The sequence below is a fragment of the Aspergillus uvarum genome, assembly GCF_003184745.1.
Source record: "Aspergillus uvarum CBS 121591 unplaced genomic scaffold BO82scaffold_17, whole genome shotgun sequence".
Taxonomy (NCBI): Eukaryota; Fungi; Ascomycota; class Eurotiomycetes; order Eurotiales; family Aspergillaceae; genus Aspergillus; species Aspergillus uvarum.
The window spans coordinates 129,454-146,571 of record NW_020291314.1 but is presented as its reverse complement, the minus strand read 5'-3'; the positions used below and the strand labels follow the sequence as shown (position 1 = coordinate 146,571).

At 58.6% G+C, this 17,118-nt stretch overlaps 6 protein-coding genes across 6 annotated transcripts; 1 reads left to right on the top strand and 5 right to left on the bottom strand.

The window, feature by feature from the left end:
• Positions 1-1,235: 1,235 nt before the first annotated feature.
• On the bottom strand, positions 1,236-1,932 carry BO82DRAFT_411749 (uncharacterized protein; the record flags this gene model as incomplete). The annotated part of the gene is made up of 1 exon (XM_025639802.1): positions 1,236-1,932. A coding segment is annotated over one exon (639 nt), but the record flags the coding sequence as incomplete, so codon positions are not given.
• A 741-nt stretch (positions 1,933-2,673) lies between these two features.
• Positions 2,674-4,560, bottom strand: BO82DRAFT_332162 (cytochrome P450; the record flags this gene model as incomplete). Its single annotated transcript, XM_025633166.1, has 4 exons — positions 2,674-3,760; positions 3,884-4,263; positions 4,329-4,392; positions 4,458-4,560. The coding sequence occupies 4 exons, from the start codon at positions 4,558-4,560 to the stop codon at positions 2,712-2,714; spliced, it is 1,596 nt and encodes a 531-aa protein (XP_025493468.1). The 3' UTR covers positions 2,674-2,711.
• Positions 4,561-5,135: 575 nt separating this feature from the next.
• Positions 5,136-6,298, bottom strand: BO82DRAFT_352986 (amidohydrolase family protein). Its single transcript, XM_025634847.1, has 2 exons — positions 6,200-6,298; positions 5,136-6,138 (listed from the first exon to the last, which is right to left on the bottom strand). Exons 1-2 carry the CDS (start codon positions 6,246-6,248, stop codon positions 5,195-5,197), a joined length of 993 nt encoding a protein of 330 aa, XP_025493467.1. The 5' UTR covers positions 6,249-6,298; the 3' UTR covers positions 5,136-5,194.
• A 196-nt stretch (positions 6,299-6,494) lies between these two features.
• BO82DRAFT_352984 (cytochrome P450) lies at positions 6,495-8,473 on the bottom strand. Its single transcript, XM_025634846.1, has 4 exons — positions 8,330-8,473; positions 8,193-8,256; positions 7,331-8,128; positions 6,495-7,223 (listed from the first exon to the last, which is right to left on the bottom strand). Exons 1-4 carry the CDS (start codon positions 8,448-8,450, stop codon positions 6,617-6,619), a joined length of 1,590 nt encoding a protein of 529 aa, XP_025493466.1. The 5' UTR covers positions 8,451-8,473; the 3' UTR covers positions 6,495-6,616.
• A 766-nt stretch (positions 8,474-9,239) lies between these two features.
• BO82DRAFT_352983 (uncharacterized protein) lies at positions 9,240-10,563 on the bottom strand. The gene is made up of 3 exons (XM_025634845.1): positions 10,415-10,563; positions 9,905-10,355; positions 9,240-9,845 (listed from the first exon to the last, which is right to left on the bottom strand). The coding sequence occupies exons 1-3, from the start codon at positions 10,465-10,467 to the stop codon at positions 9,288-9,290; spliced, it is 1,062 nt and encodes a 353-aa protein (XP_025493465.1). The 5' UTR covers positions 10,468-10,563; the 3' UTR covers positions 9,240-9,287.
• Positions 10,564-11,232: 669 nt separating this feature from the next.
• BO82DRAFT_373323 (type I polyketide synthase) lies at positions 11,233-16,672 on the top strand (the record flags this gene model as incomplete). Its single annotated transcript, XM_025637363.1, has 9 exons — positions 11,233-11,331; positions 11,387-11,428; positions 11,459-11,746; positions 11,783-12,997; positions 13,028-13,182; positions 13,222-13,262; positions 13,302-13,315; positions 13,352-13,468; positions 13,502-16,672. The coding sequence occupies 9 exons, from the start codon at positions 11,233-11,235 to the stop codon at positions 16,670-16,672; spliced, it is 5,142 nt and encodes a 1,713-aa protein (XP_025493464.1).
• Between the last annotated feature and the right edge of the window lie 446 nt (positions 16,673-17,118).

Below are 17,118 nucleotides of genomic sequence, written 5' to 3'. Positions count from 1 at the left end.
ATCGAGTGGGGCAATAATTGACTAAAGCAGAAATAATCGGAGACGATTCGTCATCCTTTGCTACCGCACCAGCTCGCAAAGGGCTTAAGCTCCACTAGACCCTGCCAAAGTGCGGTATAAAATCTACGCGATCGCCGCAGGACACCCTCGGACTTTTAGAATTTCCTGCACCGCGGGAATTGTGTGCTCCGCTTATATAACTCCAACGGTGGGATTTGTCCAAATTTTTGAGAGAGAAAGTTGGAGTAGCAGAGTGCCTGGGCCTAAGATCGGCGGGGGGATTACCCAATTGGAGGCAGTAAGCCTCCGGGTGCGGCAGAGTTAGTCGGCAACACTACCCATGGCTGCTCATGGCTTCGGACCATATCAATCATATCAATCATATCAATCATATCAATCATATCAATCAGCAATCAGCAGTCCTCCGATCTCGGTGCTTTTGGATGGATGGATTTGAGGTCTTCTTGCGGGCTGTGTATTGCTCGAGAGGGGGAATTATGTTTTCGCTGGTGTGGCTGTCTGGCGGGTATGAGCTACGATGCCTGTCGTAGGGGGGTCTTTTGGGGACTCTTTGTTTTGACACTGCACAATTGCGATTGTCTTTCCTATTTTCTTGCTTGCCCTAATCCCAGATCGGGGCCGGAAGACTCATGCCCCACCACATGGTGTGGTGTGATAGCATTATCCCGCATGGAGATGGATCCGTCGACGACGGCATACTCAAAGGCCCCGAATCATGTCTCCTAATCTCTGATTTCTGACTATCAACGATTTCTCTCAATGTGGTTTTATCTGTCATAAAAATTCATTCAAAAATTGACTAAGTAGCTATGTCTGAACACAGGACTCTAATTCAGAGGTTCAAGCTGACCAAAAACGCCTACACCCCCCGTACAGCACGCCAACCTCAGGCCAGGCCTCCAGCATCCCCCGGTGTGCCAATCCCGCCCCAAAACTGCCTTTGATCCGGATCGAGGGCATCCCGATCAGTATTCCAGGTAAACGCCATCGGCGTAACCACCTCCAGATGAGCCGCGATATGCGACAGCAACAGCCTGGCCTTGCGACGGTCCGCATCGTCATTTAGCGGGAAGTCCGTCGCATCCGCCACGCGCAGCTCCATCTCCTCGGCGGACGGCCTCCTGCCCACACAGCGGACAGACACTGTCCAGCCGCACGGGGGGGGCGCCGCTGTGTGCGGGCGATGGACCTCCTCAGGCAGCGGCCGTCGCAGGCGAAGGCGTGGCTGCACCACTCGACGCCCTCGGCGAAGTTGCCGGCCATGGCGGCGAATCAGGCGCCGAAGGAGGGGCAGGCGTGCGGGCAGGCGTCGGGCCAGGGCTTGCTGGAGGAGCAGGTCTCGTACAGGCACACGTAGCCCTCCAGGTCGCCCATCACGTGATCCTTCCAGGCCCGTGGGCTGGGGTAGGCAGCGACGGGCAGTTGAAGCGCTCGTCTCCGAGGGGGAAACGTGGTAGCACGGAAGTCTCTTGCCCCCAGAGGACAGCGTCCTTGGTGAGCCCGCGTATGCGTCGCTGGAAGTTCCAGAACCACCGTCGCTGGACGACTAGATCCACCAGTCGGCGGTGGAGGGTCGGCTGCGCGGTAATGGTCAGGCATTCTTGTGTGATGGCGCTGCGGATGCACTCGCGGAACTGGGTGGAGATGCCGAGGCCGAGCTCGTTGCGTATGGAGAAGTAGAAGGAATGGGTGATGGGCGGGTTGAGGGCTGGGTAGGTGGTGTGCATGGCGTGGTCGCGTCGCCAGAAGGTCAAGCGCCACCCCGCGTGGTCCTCCACGCTGCGCAGGTTTTCGGTCCACTCGTCGACGAGGTGGGTGTCGCTCGGGGGTTCGGGTTGCTGCTGCGTCGCTCGGCGGAGCGCGAAGGTCACCTGGTCGATCTCGCACTGCAGCTCCAGGAGGACCATGGCCATCTCGCTGCGTTGGCTGGGGTTGTTGCGCAGGATGTAGTCCCCCGATTTGTGCGGGGGTCCGACGGGGTTTGATCATGATGTGGAACTGGGGCATATGGGTCCAAAATTGCTCCAGTCCCTCCTGGATGTTACGCTGTAGCTCCGAACTGGCGAGCCCTTGGGCGGTTGCTATGAGAGCATTGTATAACTGCACGCATCTGACCGCTTGCTCGAGGATGGGCGTGGTGCTGATCACTCTCCCCATGGTTGGCCTTTGTTCAGAAGGATAGGTTTGTTGTCCCAAGGATGAACATTGGAGGTGAGGTAGGTTATCGAATCATCCATTGTCCAGCCACTTTGGCTTATATACAGCGACATCTTTTAAGTTGTTGTGAGAATGGTCGGTTGATTCTTTATTCACACAATATGAACTCTGTGGTCAGCACCCAGTGAATGTGATTTATGTTTGTTACGGTTGACGGGAAACCTCGACTTCGCTGGCATCAGATTGGGGTCATTGTTGATTTAGCGCAAGCACTGCTGCACAGAGGAAGTTTACATTACGGCTCGAATGAGTATGCAATGCTTGATGGTAATTTCATGAGCAAGTTTGCAAAAAGGCAACCGATAAAGGAACTCAAAGGAACTCAACAAGGCGAAGCGGAGTCAGACTCAACAGACGAGAACAGACAATCCCGAACCAACACTGAAGCACAACTCTAACAAAAACAGAAGACCGGAAGATGTCGAAACTTCCTAACCCCCCCCCCCCCCCCTACCGAACAATCGCAACCTTGCTCACCCCTCCGTGAACGTCGAAAACACCTCGCGCTGCGCCAGGGCAAACTCGCGCTCGACCGTCTCCCGAATAGCCTCACTGCGGAGCACCGGCCGAGTCCCGTAGGGCTTAGCACAGTACAAGAAGCCATGCTGATACCCAGTCACTGGATCGCTATCACACGGCTCCTCCTCACTACTTGACTGGAACTCAAACGCCCACAGCAGCTTCGCAATCGCCAAGAACATATTCCTCTCCGCCAGGTGAATGCCCGGACAGATCCGCCGACTGACCCCATACCCATAGTGATCGCGATTCTCCCACGACCCAGGCACATACTCCGGCGCCAGCGCAGGGTGGTCCGCGAACCGTTCGGGCACAAACCTCGCCGGATCATACTTCTGATTCAGCCGATGATCAGGATCCATATGCATCCCCCAGGTATTGACGACCACCATCGTCCCCTTCGGCAGGAACCTCCCATCGACCCAATCATCCTGGCCCAGGGCGTGCGGAAAGCACAGCGGCAGGATCGGCCGCCAGCGGTGGCCCTCCTTGATAATCATGTTGATGTACGGCAGCCGGGCGAGGTCCTCCCACACGGGGGATCGACCGTGGCCTACAACTGAATCAATTTCCGCGTGGGCTTTGCGCTGCACCTCCGGGTTCTGGGTGAGGGCCTGCACAATGGCGAGGGTCAGACTGGAGCTGGTGTCGGACCCGCCCTCCATCAGCACGCCGCCGATGAAGGCGAGCTGGTGGCGCGGTAGCTGGTTCCGGTCTTGGGACGCAATCACCCGGTCCATGAAGGTGTCCAAGTTCACCCCGGCCGCTCGCCGCTTCTCCACCCGCTGCAGGATGTCCTCGTATAGCGTCTCCATCTGCACCCCGATCGCCCGCGCCCGCGTCACGTAGTTGCCGAAGAGCGCCTCCGGCAGGCGCTTCAGCCACGGGAAGATGTCCACGGGCGGGGTGGCGCCCGTCTCCATGATCTCCGACCATTGCTCCATCAGCGTATACAGCCGGTTCATGTTGCTGCCGTGGCGGTCGGCGGTGCGGATGCCGAATACTAGGGGATGCCATGTCAGCTATGTGGCTTCCCTGATGAAAAGGCAGCATCCAGCAGAAACCCCCGCTTTCGCAGTAAGACGGGGCTGGGACTTGGGGACAGGGAAAAAGGGAGGGGTCAAACCAATGGAATTCGTGATACTGTTGCTGAACCGCTTCGGGTGGGCCATGTGATGCGCCGGGTCGAGCATGTAGTCGCGCACCAGCTGGAGGGCCTCGGCGTTGACGATGGGCAGGTGCTGGCTGTCGACCATCGACTCCATGAGGTGCTGGTGCACCAGGCGGCGGAAGGTGCGCCACTTGGGGCCGTAGTGCATCACCAGCAGGTGGTCGCCCTGGGTGATGAGCTCGTGCGAGACGAAGGAGTGCGGCCGGTGGCTGTACAGTGAGCTCTTGCTGTCCAGCACCTCTTTCACGATGCGGCGGTCCGTCACCACCGCCATGTTGCTGTTGCCCACCTTGAGCATGTACAAGCCGCCATACTGGCGGGCCCAGGCGGTGAATCTTCATCGATTAGTCGGTCTCTGTTGTCGAAGCCCGCAGATATGAGGTTTGGGGGCTGGACGTACTGCATGTGCGTGTACGACTTGGGGATGAGATGCGCATTGCCAATGAAGGGTAGCGTCGGAGGGCCTGCAGATCGAGTAAGTGCTTTGAGGTAAGAGTAAGCGAGCCACCAGATAAAACCGCCAACTCACCGCTAGGCATGTCCTTGGTCCGATGTCCATAGGTCCAGGCGGCACGGATGACAACCACGAGGAGGGCTATCGCCCCACCCAGCAGCCACACGATCGGTTGCATGTTTGTTGGGGTGTGTCGACGGTGAATCTTGGCGAGCGAGGAGAAACACAAGAATAGAACCACACTGTGAACTAGTGGAGATCTTGGTTTATTTAGTTGCGCCCTCGTTGGCGACAAAAATCATCCTCCCGCTTGGTGCGTGCCAGCCAGCCTGGAGCCCCCCAGTGCAGCCTGCGGCTATCCCGAATGGGTAATGGACAAATCAGGATGCCCTGATATGTACGTTCTCGGAGGTTCGCGTCTTCACGCCTAAATGGGATGAGTCGAGGGACGGCCAGTGTGCATTGTTCGAGGAGACCTCCTTCGTTGAGTAAGACAGCTTCTTTTACGTATTCAGACTCGAAGGAGGGTCAACATCTTCAGCAAGGGAGGGAGTACTGTGGTACAGGACAGCGCGACGGGGATAGTTGGGGCAGACGACACAATTACCCTAAACGGATAGCCAGCAGACAACTCCTTACGGTAAATGCGGGGCACCCACGACCCTTAGGTAATCGTGGCATTTCCCAGCCAAACAGCCAATAAAGTATAATGCAACTCAACCATACACGGAACACTAATAAATTCCTTGAATCTTGCATAAACAGGTTTACAAGGGTTGCCAAGCAACTGCCGAGTCCATAGTATCTCCATACTAAATCTTAGAAACATCATTGGCCTCCGCCCGCTTCAGGCGGGGGAACAACTGCAGCGCATTCTCCTTCAGCGCCTCGACCGTAACTCCATCCGGCAACAACGCGGCCTCCTCCTCCACGAACCGGGTAAACTGCACGATGGCATCCCGGGGCGCGTTGGGGAAGTCGCTCCCAAAGAGGATGTGGCCCGGTTTGGCGAAGCGGGCCAGAGCGGAGAGGGTGACCTCGTTGGCGGAGATGGCCGTGTCGAAGTAGAAGAGCTCGCGGGCGGTGTCGAGAATCTCATCGCGGCTAAGGCCGATGTTGCGGTCCGGGGGCATACAGGGGAGCATGGTGGCGGCGCGGTGGATGAGGTAGGGCAAGGTGCCGCCGGCGTGGGAGAGGATGACGCGGCAGCCGCGGTGCTGGCGCAGCCGCCCCGAGGTCAGCAAATCCATGGCAGTGCGCCCCGTCTCGTGCGGGTAGTCGAACATCGGCTGCGGCAGGGCGGCGTTGATCAAGGCGGTATCCTGCGGGTGCGTCGGGTGGATGAACACCACCGCCTGCCGCCGGCTGAGTTCCGCCCAGATTGGGGCAAACGCCTCGTGGCCCAGGTAGTTTGGGCCCTGGCCGTAGCGGGTAAAGAGCGTGACTCCGTCCGCGTGGAGCTCATCCAGCGCGTAGCGGATCTCCTCGAGGGCAAGCGCTGTGTCGAAGAGCGAGGGCACCGAGGCGAAGAACCCGTATTGGGCGGGCGCGGCGTCGCGGATCGCCGCGGCGGAGCGGTTGCACTCCCGCGCCAGTGATGCCGCCGCAGCTGGCTCCTTGGCAATCACCGGGCCGGGGGCAGTCACGGAGAGGATGGTTGTAGTCACGTTGAGGGTGTTGTTGATCTCCTGGTCGAGTTCCAGCGTCCACGGGGGGATGTACCAACCTGAGGGGTCGCCGCCGGCCGCTTCCAGGGCTGATGACGTACATTATGATCATGTTATCGCAGCTAAAGAGAGAGAGGGTTGTGTACTTACCCTCGCGGAAGGCTTGAGGGTAAAAGTGGTGGTGCACGTCAATCTTCATCTTGGTGAGTATTAGTCTGAATAGTGTATTGCTTTGCAGGGGATTATTTCGTCTTGTTTGACTGGCAGAGGTGATTACGACACTAAGTATAATTATATGTCACTTCATCTTCCAGGAACAGGAAGTGAACAAGCTTTCTCCAACCGAGGTAGTCTCGGAGCAGACAAGTGTTCTACCTGGTTGGGAATAAGGCTGATCTTACTATGCCCAAAGGAGAACCCGATGCAGTGAGATGAGATGAAACAGGCTGACAATTCACTAAGCTTATGCATAAATACGAGACGCTTGGACCCCCTTCCGTCACCGTGAACACAACACTATTCATCGTGCCCCTCTTCCCAACCCAGCAAAGCACAAACAAGAAATAACTAATCAAATCGGGCGAAAACCTCTTGCGCTTCCTGGAATTCCTTGACAATCGTGTCTCGCTTCTCCGGTGCCCGCAATCGGACTCCACACCCGTACTCCTTGGGGCAATGCAGGAAGCCCTGACTGGCCCCGGATTCCGGGTCGATGTCGCTGTAACTGCCCATCGGCTGCGTGAACTCAAACGCCCACAGCAACTTGGCCACGCCAATGATGAGGTTGCGTTCCGCGAGATGGATCCCGGGACAGATGCGGCGCCCAGCCCCGTAGCCATAATGGTCGCGCTTGTCCCACTCGCCGGACGCCGCATACGTCGGCGCCAAGGCAGGGAACTCCTCGAATCGCGCGGGCTCGAACCGCTCCGGCTCCGGCCAGCGGCGGGGGTCGTGGTGCATCGCCCAGACGTTCAGCACCACGGTGGCCCCCTTGGGGATGACCATACCGTTGATCTCGTCGTCCTGCGCCACCGCGTGCGGCACCCCCAGTGGGCTGACCGGGCGCCAGCGGTGAGCCTCCTTGATGATGCAATTGATATACGGCAACTGCGCGGCATCAGACCAGGCTGGCGAACGGTCCGCTCCGACCACGCGATCAATTTCCGCGTGGGCTCTAGAGAAGAAGAAACAAGGCAACCGGTTAGAACCCTGCAAAGAACAGACATGAAACATGCAAGGGGTGATGGCTCTGCGGGAGTGAGGGGTTCGTATCCAACATACCGGGCCTGCACGGCAGGAAACTTGGTCATCGCCTGGATGATAGTCAGAATCAGCGAGGAGGAGGTATCGGAGCCCCCTTCCATGAGCACCCCGCCCAGAAACCGTAGCTGGCTCTCGGTCAGGGGCACCTTGTCCAGCCGGTCCAGCACGCGGTCCATGAACGAATCGCGATTAATGCCGCGGGCGCGGCGGTCGCGCACCTGGTCCAGCACGGTGGTATACAGCGACTGCATCAGGTGCTCGACCTCGAGGGCGCGGTGCCGCCAGTGACCGGTCATCCACTGCGGGAGCACGCGCAGCAGCCAGAAGTCGTCGACGGGCGGGGTGGCGCCCAGCTCCTGGACCAGGGACCACTTCTCCATCAGATAGAACAGCCGCTCCATGTACTCGTCGTGGACGGTCTTGGAGCGGATGCCGAAGACGAGCGAGTTGGTGATGCTGTTGCTGTAGCGCTTGGGGTGCAGCATGTGGTCCTGTGGCGCGGTGAGGAAGTCGTACAGCATCTGCTTCGCCTCCGCCTCCTGCACCTTCCAGTGCTCCTTCTCGCAGTTGGGCTCCATGAAGTACTGGTGTACCGTCTTGCGGAGCATGCGCCACGTGTCCCCGTACTGCATCACGAGCAGGTGGTCCGAGTGGGTGATCAGATGCGACACGAGGGATGCCGGCCGGTGCGAGTAGACATTGCTCTTCTTGTCGACGAGCTCCTTGATCAACTTGCGGTCACTGATCACAATGGTGGTGTTCTTGAAGCGTTTCAAGGAGAAGATCCCCCCGTATTCGTCGGCCCATTTCATGAATCTATGGACGTGTTAGGCAAGATGAGGCGCATATGTCAAGAATGAAGTGAGTGCAGGAGCCTTACTGGAAATGCGCATCCGCTTTGGGAATTTGCAACTCGTTGCCAAAGAAGGGAACCGTCGGAGGACCTGCGATTGGGATTAGTTTCTTGTGATACTGGTTTAGAAACACTGGTTCCAGCAAAATATTTGTTGTACGCACCAGGAGGCAAAGAAGCATCACGGCGGCCAGATTTCAATGCAGCAAAGATGAGAAACAGGATGCCTGCAACCGCCGCAGCGGACGCAGCGACGACGGCGAAAGGAGACACTATCAAGCTCATGGTGGGTGTGATTCTCCTCTGGCAGCTCAGCCAGAATGTCGAGCGTAGACGAATATAAAGAAGAACGAAGTAAGCGAGGACTAGCTCTGCCTTGCACGGCACCTTATCCGGAAGGAGTTTCGGAGTTCAAGGTGACTTGATATTGCTTTGTTCCTCTGGTGTTTTTGGCGCCCGTATTCGCTTCGGTCGACCTGAGAAATGTGCCCAAACGGGTAATGGCCGGAGGTCCAAGTTCTCGCGCCGCAATGCTTATCGGGTTGAGTCAGATACAGGGGTATGGCACTTGGTTCTCTCTTGACTTGGATCATTTCTAATTCAGCCGTCATTGTTCTATTGTAAGCTTTGGTGACATTCGTGACTGTGCCACGTGTCTAACTCCTGATTAGCGAGGTGAGGGCTTTTCGTAAATCCCATTACGCCCATTATCTGTAGTGTGTCAGATATACTTGTAGAAATATATTCTCACCCCCAACTCTACCCGTTGACATATGGGCCTGAATTGTCTTTTGACGAGTAGACTTGCAAATTGCCTCATCCGTGGTCGACCTAATTACCTAAGTATTCTTCTATCTGAGTATCTGATTCTATGCGGTCGATGTTCATACTATCTTGATCTTGCAAGGAGTTCGGCTCTCATGAAATAGTAGACCCGAGTTCTGCCGGATGAAAGTGGGCCAAGGTGTATTTTCTCCAAGAAAACGAAAAGTTAGCACGAGAATCGCTTGACAGACGTGGTTTGAAATGTGAAGTTGAAAAATAGAAGTTCAATTTAAACTAACAATAAGAATGCTTCAAATAAACCCAATGGTAAACTATAAACCAGGAGACAGGATGTATTCAATGAACCCCATTCGTACCATTCGTGCCATTGGCGCCATTGGCAACCCGCTTCTTCAGCGTGACCACGTCCTCCCAATCCGTCCCCGTCGTGGTGCCATTTGTCCCGTTAGTAGCATGTCCGTTGACCCCGTTCGTGTGCCCATTGACACCATTGGCATGTCCATTCACCCCGTTTGGTGTAGCATGAGCCGCGCCATCCACAAACACGCCCTGGTCATACTGGACAGGCGGCAAGACCAGCGCCTTGGGTGACATATCCTGCACCCAGGGCTCAAACTCGGCGTTGTCGGGCCGGGACGCCGCCTCCAGCGCGACCTGCGCGTCCCAGTTCTTCTCGACCGCGTAGGCGTCGTGCACCAGATGCCGTTGGAAGAACGAGCCCTTCATCTTGGCGACGGCGAAGTCCCAGTCGGTCGTGTACTCGCGGAAGAAGGGCTTGTAGCCGAGCAGGCCGCCGATCCAGCGGCCGACGATCACGCACGTCCAGTAGCCGACCTGGCGGCGGAAGGGGACCCACGCGGGGGCGGGGGTGTACGCGTCTCCGCCGTCTTGGATCTTCATCGGTGATCAGTGTTTGCCCTCAATTGGCTGATAAGCGCAAGACGCAAACTCACAGCCAAAAACTGAATCCAGTCGAGCCCGCCGTCATGCAGCAGGGCATCATGCCAGTAGCCGTACCAGTTCTCGAAGAAGATGCGGTCCAGCTGGTAGTCCATGCCAGAGTCCGAGGCGCTGAGGTAGACGGTCATGCTCTCTTCCGAGTCCGGATGGATGAAGAAGTTGTGTACGCTGCCCGCCTTCACGGACACCTCCCCGTCCGCGGCGGTCACCCGCTTCACCTGGCCGTTGACGTTGATCCCCATCACCCCAGATTCGACGCGGAAATACTCCGTCTGGAACTGGTGGAAGTGTGGCGGGGGACCCTTGGGCCGGTCGGGGCTGTTGATCAGCTTACGCAGGTTGTCGGGGATGGGGCCTTCCACGTTGTGGCGATAGGTCTGGCGGAACAGGAAACATCTTCCCGGTGGGGGCTCCAGAAACTCAGTGGTGAGGAGACCGCCGAATCTAGGTTATTATTAGTTATCAGAAGATCTGAGGGCCGAGTTGTTTCGCTGTAGACATACTTGACAATCTTCGACTGGCCGGCCGAGTTGTGGTACGGGACAAAAGGCGCCATTGTAAAATATTGTTGTATGCAAACGGCGGCAAAGAAAACAAGTTTGATTCTATGGAATTGAGTTCTGATGAGTGCCAATTTAAACTTCGAAAGCCGTTATCGTATATCGTATACATCATATATAAGACAGAAATCAATCACAAACTTATGCATCGAACAATCTATTCTTCGAAGGGCCCGTGGGTTTCGAATCCCTGTCGGATTTGCTGTTTTGGATCGGGAGGCCGAACGACTCCTTTAGGCAATCGCCAACTCCGCTTAGGGCTTACTCTTGCATGCAGATCTGCAGCGTTTTCCCTCCGTGCTCGCAGCATGACAACAGGAGATGAATCACGCTTTTTCTTTCTGTCTTTTCTGGAAGCTGGATCTGGAACATCCTAGTTCCGAATTCTGCATTACCGCATTTGTCCCTCCCGGATCCGTGCTCACACGTGTCTGGCGTTGGACTCGATTGAGATAGTCATCTTGATGCTCAATGGAGATGCTGGATGCGAGGGGCTTGATCAGGCTCTGGTAATTGAGACGAAGAGACAGAGCAGAATTGAGAAAGGTCTTTGACTCAGAAGCGCTCGTTCAAGAACGCAGTATATAACAACCATCATCCATCATCAACAAATGCATCATCAGCACAACACAACCCAGCCCAGTCCACCACAGCAGGCAGAGACAAAGCCCAGACGCTCGACTTCACTTCAATTCTCAGTTCTTCCAAGTCCTCAAGGTTTCTCAAGTTTTCAGACACTCTGTCACAACATCCTCGCCACAATGCCTCACTTCTCCTCTGCCGCATCCAACTCGTCCACCGCGACACCTGATGCTCAATCTTCAGGCTTGACCACACCCGTCTCGGAGTACAACCAATTGGTAAACTATCAATAGCACTACAACATTCGGAAGATCGGAAAGCTAACGCGCGCAGAACCCCGCCAAGGATGTCGCCGTCGTCGGTATGGCCTGTCGGGTTGCCGGCGGCAACAACAACCCCGAGCAGCTCTGGCAGTCACTCCTGCAGAAGAAAGATGCCTCGGGCGAGATTCCCGAGATGCGCTGGGAGCCCTACCTGCGCCGCGACTCGCGCAACGCCAAGATCCTCAAGGAGACCACCTCGCGCGGCTACTTCCTCGACCGGCTCGAGGACTTTGACGGCCAGTTCTTCGGCATCTCCCCCAAGGAGGCGGAGCAGATGGACCCCCAACAGCGCCTGTCCCTCGAGGTCACCTGGGAGGCCCTGGAGAACGCGGGTATTGCGGCCAAGTCACTCTCCGGCAGTGACACCGCGGTCTTCTGGGGCGTCAACTCCGACGACTACTCCAAGCTGGTGCTGGAGGACCTGCCCAACGTGGAGGCGTGGATGGGCATTGGCACGGCGTACTGCGGCGTGCCCAACCGGATCTCCTACCACCTGAACTTGATGGGTCCCAGCACCGCTGTCGATGCGGCTTGCGCTTCCTCGCTCGTCGCTGTCCACCACGGTGTCCAGACCATCATCTTGGGCGAGTCGAAGGTTGCCATCGTTGGAGGTGTCAACGCCCTGTGTGGGCCTGGGTTGACTCGCGTGCTTGACAAGGCCGGTGCCGTCTCTTCTGAAGGACGGTGCTGCTCCTTTGACAATGATGTCAAGGGGTACGGCCGTGGCGAAGGTGCCGCCGCGATTGTCCTGAAGAACCTTTCGGCGGCCATCAAGGACGGCGACCACATCATGGCCGTCATCAAGGGCACCGCCGTGGCCCAGGACGGCAAAACCAACGGGATCATGGCCCCCAATGCAAAGGCCCAGCAGCTGGTCGCCCACAACGCTCTGAAAGTCGGCAACATTGACCCCCTGACCGTTGGCTACGTCGAAGCCCATGCCACGTCCACTCCCCTGGGCGATCCCACCGAGGTCTCCGCCATCGCTGCCGTCTATGGCGTTGACCGAGATCCGGAAGCTCCATGCTTCATTGGCTCCATCAAGCCGAACATCGGTCACTTGGAGGCGGGCGCTGGCGCCATGGGCTTCATCAAGGCCGTCATGGCCGTGCAGAAGGGTGTTCTGGCCCCGCAAGCCAACCTCACCACGCTGACCAAGAAGATTGACTGGGATAACGTTGGGCTCAAGGTCGTTCAACAAGAGACCAAGTGGCCATCCACCGACGATGTTCGTCGGGCTGCTATCTGCTCCTATGGCTATGGCGGTACCGTCTCCCACGCGGTCATTGAGCAGTTCAACTTCCCCGAGACATTGGATCTCAAGCCCGGCGCGTCCGCCACCAACCCTACCGTGCTGCTGGTCTCCGGGCCCCAGGAGAAGCGCCTGCCCATTCAGGCTCGTGCCCTCCGGGACTGGTTGCAGGCGGAGGGCTCTCAGCAGAATCTCCAACGGGTGGCCGCGACGCTGGCCGTCCGGCGCGATCACCACGACTACCGCGCCGCCGTCGTGGTCGAAAGCAAGGAAGATGCCATCCAAGCTCTGGGCCAGCTGGCCGACGGGGCCAACGACGCGTGGACCTCGCAGAGCCGTGTCTTTGGCTCTGGGATCAACCGGGACGTGGTCTGGGTTTTCTCTGGCCATGGCGCGCAGTGGGCCGACATGGGCAAGGAGTTGTTGCAGAACCCGATCTTCTACCAGGCCGTGCAGCCTTTGGACGAGATCGTCGAGGCGGAGATCGGTCTCTCGCCCATTGCCCTCCTCCAGAGCGGCGAGTTCGAAGCCTCCGACCACGTCCAAATCCTGACGTACATTATGCAGATTGGTATTTCTGCCGTCCTCCACAGCCACGGGGTGTACCCTCAGGCAATCATCGGCCACTCGGTTGGTGAGATCGCCGCCAGTGTCGTCGCTGGCGCCCTCACAGGTGAAGAGGGCGCCGTGCTCATCACGCGTCGCTCTGTTCTCTACCGCCAGGTCATGGGCCAGGGCGGTATGATCCTGGTCAACAAGCCCTATGCTGAGGTGGCCGAAGAATTGGCCGGTCGCGAGGATCTCGTCGTCGCGATTGACTCCTCGCCCTCGTCCTGTGTCGTGGCTGGATCGACCGACGCTGTCGCCGAGAAGGCGGCCGAGTTCACGGAGCGATCCATCAAGACCTTCACCGTCCGCACCGACATCGCCTTCCACAGCCCTATGCTCAACCAGCTTGTGGCCCCCTTGATGCAGTCCCTGGAGGGTAGTCTCGCTCCCACTACCCCAACTCGCGCGAAGCTCTACTCGACCTCCCTGCGCGACCCTCGAGGCAGCGACTTGCGCGATGCCACCTACTGGGCGAACAACATGGTCAACCCGGTTCACCTCACTTCCGCCGTGCAGGCGGCCCTTGACGACTCCTACCGCGTCTTCTTGGAGGTATCCTCTCACCCACTGGTCTCGCACTCCATCAACGAGACCATCATGGATGCCGGCATCGAGGATTACTGCATGATCCCGACCCTGGCGCGCAAGAAGCCCAGCGAGAAGAGCATCCTCCACGCGATCGGCCAGCTGCACACTCGCGGTGCCAACGTCGACTGGAAGTCGCAGCTCTCCGGTCCCTGGGCGGGCGGGCTGCCCAACACCAGCTGGATGCACAAGCCTACCTGGCGGCAGATCGGGGCTGGTCCTGTGAGTACTTCACAGACTCACGATGTCGAGAAGCACACGCTGCTGGGCCAGCGCATTGGGGTGGCTGGGACGGACACGGTGGTGTACACCACCCGCCTGGACAATGAGAGCAAGCCCTTCCCAGGCAGCCACCCTCTGCATGGCACCGAGATTGTGCCGGCCGCTGGGCTGGTTAACACCTTTGTCAAGGCCACTGGAGCCAATGTGCTGAACAATGTCGTCCTCCGTGTGCCAGTGGCCATCAACGCCCCGCGGTCAGTGCAGGTTGTCGCTCAGCGCGAAGACGTCAAGATCATGTCTCGCCTGATCCAGGAGAACGAGGGGACCAACGATGACTCCTCGTGGGTCACCCACACCACTGCGCGATGGGAGTCGACCTCTTCTTCTCCAGTCCCAGCTCAGATCAACGTGGAAGCGACCAAGGCCCGCATTGGGACGCGTCTGCGCGATGACTTCTCGATCGACTATCTCGACAAGGTCGGCGTGTCTGCCATGGGCTTTCCCTGGGCCGTGACCGAGCATTACGGGAACACCAAGGAGATGATTGCCCGGGTTGACGCTGCTCCCTCTGTCGCGGCTGATGCTGAGCTCCCCTGGGATGCGTCTTCCTGGGCCCCCATCCTGGACGCCGCCACCTCCGTGGGATCGACCATCTTCTTCAACGAACCCCGCCTGCGCATGCCAGCCCAGATCGAGCGGGTCGATATCTTCACCCGCGCCAACCCGCCTAAGGTCGGCTGGTTGTACGTGCAGGAGGCCTCCGACACAGCGCTGGCGTCGCATGTCAGCGTCTGCGATGAGGCGGGCAACGTCGTCGCCAAGTTCACCTCCATGCGCTTCTCGGAGATTGAGGGCACGCCCGGCGTCAGCGGGAGCATGGAGAGCCTCGTCCATCAGATGGCCTGGCCGCCTGCGGTGCCAGCCGAGGAGCCTCTGCCCATCAACCAGCTCCTCCTCGTCTCCGAGGACGTTGCGCTCCGCGAAGCCTACGCCGCCACCATCCCGTCTCCCATCCAAGTGACCCAGCTCGCCCACTCGACCGACCTGATCATCAACCGCGCCGACTCCCTGCTCACCAAAGAGACCGTCATTGTCTACATCCCCAGCCAGGTGTCCTCCCTGCAGGACGTCCCCAAGTCGGCCGAGGCATTCACCTGGCAACTGCTCGAACTCGTCAAGTTCGTGGTCAACAACGCTCTGCCCCTCAAGATCTTTGTCGTCACCTCCAACACCGGGGAGGGCGAGACCGCGACGGCTCTGGCGCACGCACCGCTCGTCGGTCTCAGCCGAGTCATCGCCAGCGAGCACCCCGACCAATTTGGCGGGTTGATCGACACCGAAGTGCCCACCTTCCCCTTGACAACGATGCGCTACATCCAGGGCGCCGACATCATCCGCATCCGCGACGGCGTGGCTCGCACGATGCGTCTGCGCTCACTGCCCCGCCACCGTCTCATCCAGCAGCAGGACCAACAGCCACAGCAGCCGCAGCTCCTTCCCCGTCCCGACGGCACCTACCTCATCACCGGCGGCCTAGGCGCCCTAGGCCTGGAAGTCGCCGATTTCCTGGTCACGCAGGGCGCGCGCCGCGTGATCCTCATCTCCCGGCGGGGCCTCCCGGCTCGCCGTCTGTGGTCGAAGATGGAGCCGTCATCGCCTCTGGCCCCGACCATCGCCAAGATCCTCGACCTCGAGGCCCGCGGAGCCACCATTCACGTCCTAGCCCTGGACATCAGCCTGCCTACTGCAGCAGACTCCCTGACCACCGCCCTCGACACTCTATCCCTCCCCCCCGTACGGGGCGTAGTCCACGCTGCCGGCGTGCTAGACAACGAACTCGTCCTCGACACGACCCAGGACGCGTTCGCGCGGGTCCTCGCCCCCAAGATCACCGGTGGGCTAATGCTGAACGAAGTGTTCCCGCCGCAGAGCGTGGACTTCTTCCTCCTGTTCTCCTCGTGCGGGCAGCTGGTGGGTTTCACAGGGCAGAGCTCCTACGGCGCGGGCAACAGCTTCCTGGACACACTGGCCTCTCACCGGCAGGCACAGGGCGACCGGGGCGCGCGGGCATTCCAATGGACCGCGTGGCGGGGGCTGGGGATGGGCGCCAGCACGGATTTCATCAACGCGGAGCTGGCCAGCAAGGGGATCACGGACGTGACGGCGGACGACGCGTTCGCGGCGTGGCGGCACGCCGCGCGCTACGAGGGCGTCGACCACGCAGTGGTGCTGCGCGCGCTGCCCCTCGACGCCGACGAGCCCCTGCCCTCCCCGGCCCTGGCCGATATCATCGTCCGCCGCTCCGCCGACCCCGCCTCCTCCTCCTCCGCATCATCGACCTCATCCTCCGAAAAACAGAGCATCCCCACCTCCGGCCCCGAGCTGAAGACTTACCTCGACAAGGCGATCCGCGGCTGCGTCGCCGCCGTGCTGCACCTCCCCGCCGCCGACGAGGTGGACAGCAAGGCCGCGCTGGCGGACCTGGGCGTCGACTCCGTCATGACCGTCACCCTGCGGCAAAAGCTGCAGCAAGCCTTGCGGGTCAAGGTGCCCCCGACGCTGACCTGGAGCCATCCCACCGTCGGACATTTGGTGGGCTGGTTCGCCGAGAAGGTGGGCAAGGAGTAGAGAGTGACGCCTCGTTGCTTCGTGTCCGTGGTTCGCCTGCGGTTTATGATTCTTTAGAGTGCATCCGTTGTTGTTTTAGATTGTGCTTGTTGTTGCTGTTGTCGTTTGTGACAAGTTGCTTTGACGTGCTGTTGATGCCTGCACTGCCTGCACATATATGTTCTGTTGATTGCTGCGCTACTTGTGATTTATGCTCTCGACACATCCCCTCCACTCGATCGATGTCTATATCGATTCCTCCTGTATCTACTTGCCTCGCTAATCAGATCTCTAACCAACTTTCGTTCCGTGTAGAAGCTGTAGAACAAACATGTAAAGGACTGGCCGTCCGTCATCGAGCTTAGCTATCCATCCAAAGCTTCCATCGTAAGAAGATACAGTAATAGTCAAACAGGACAGCTCGATAGTCCCATAACCGCTGTCTGAATGCCGGGAAGACATTGCGA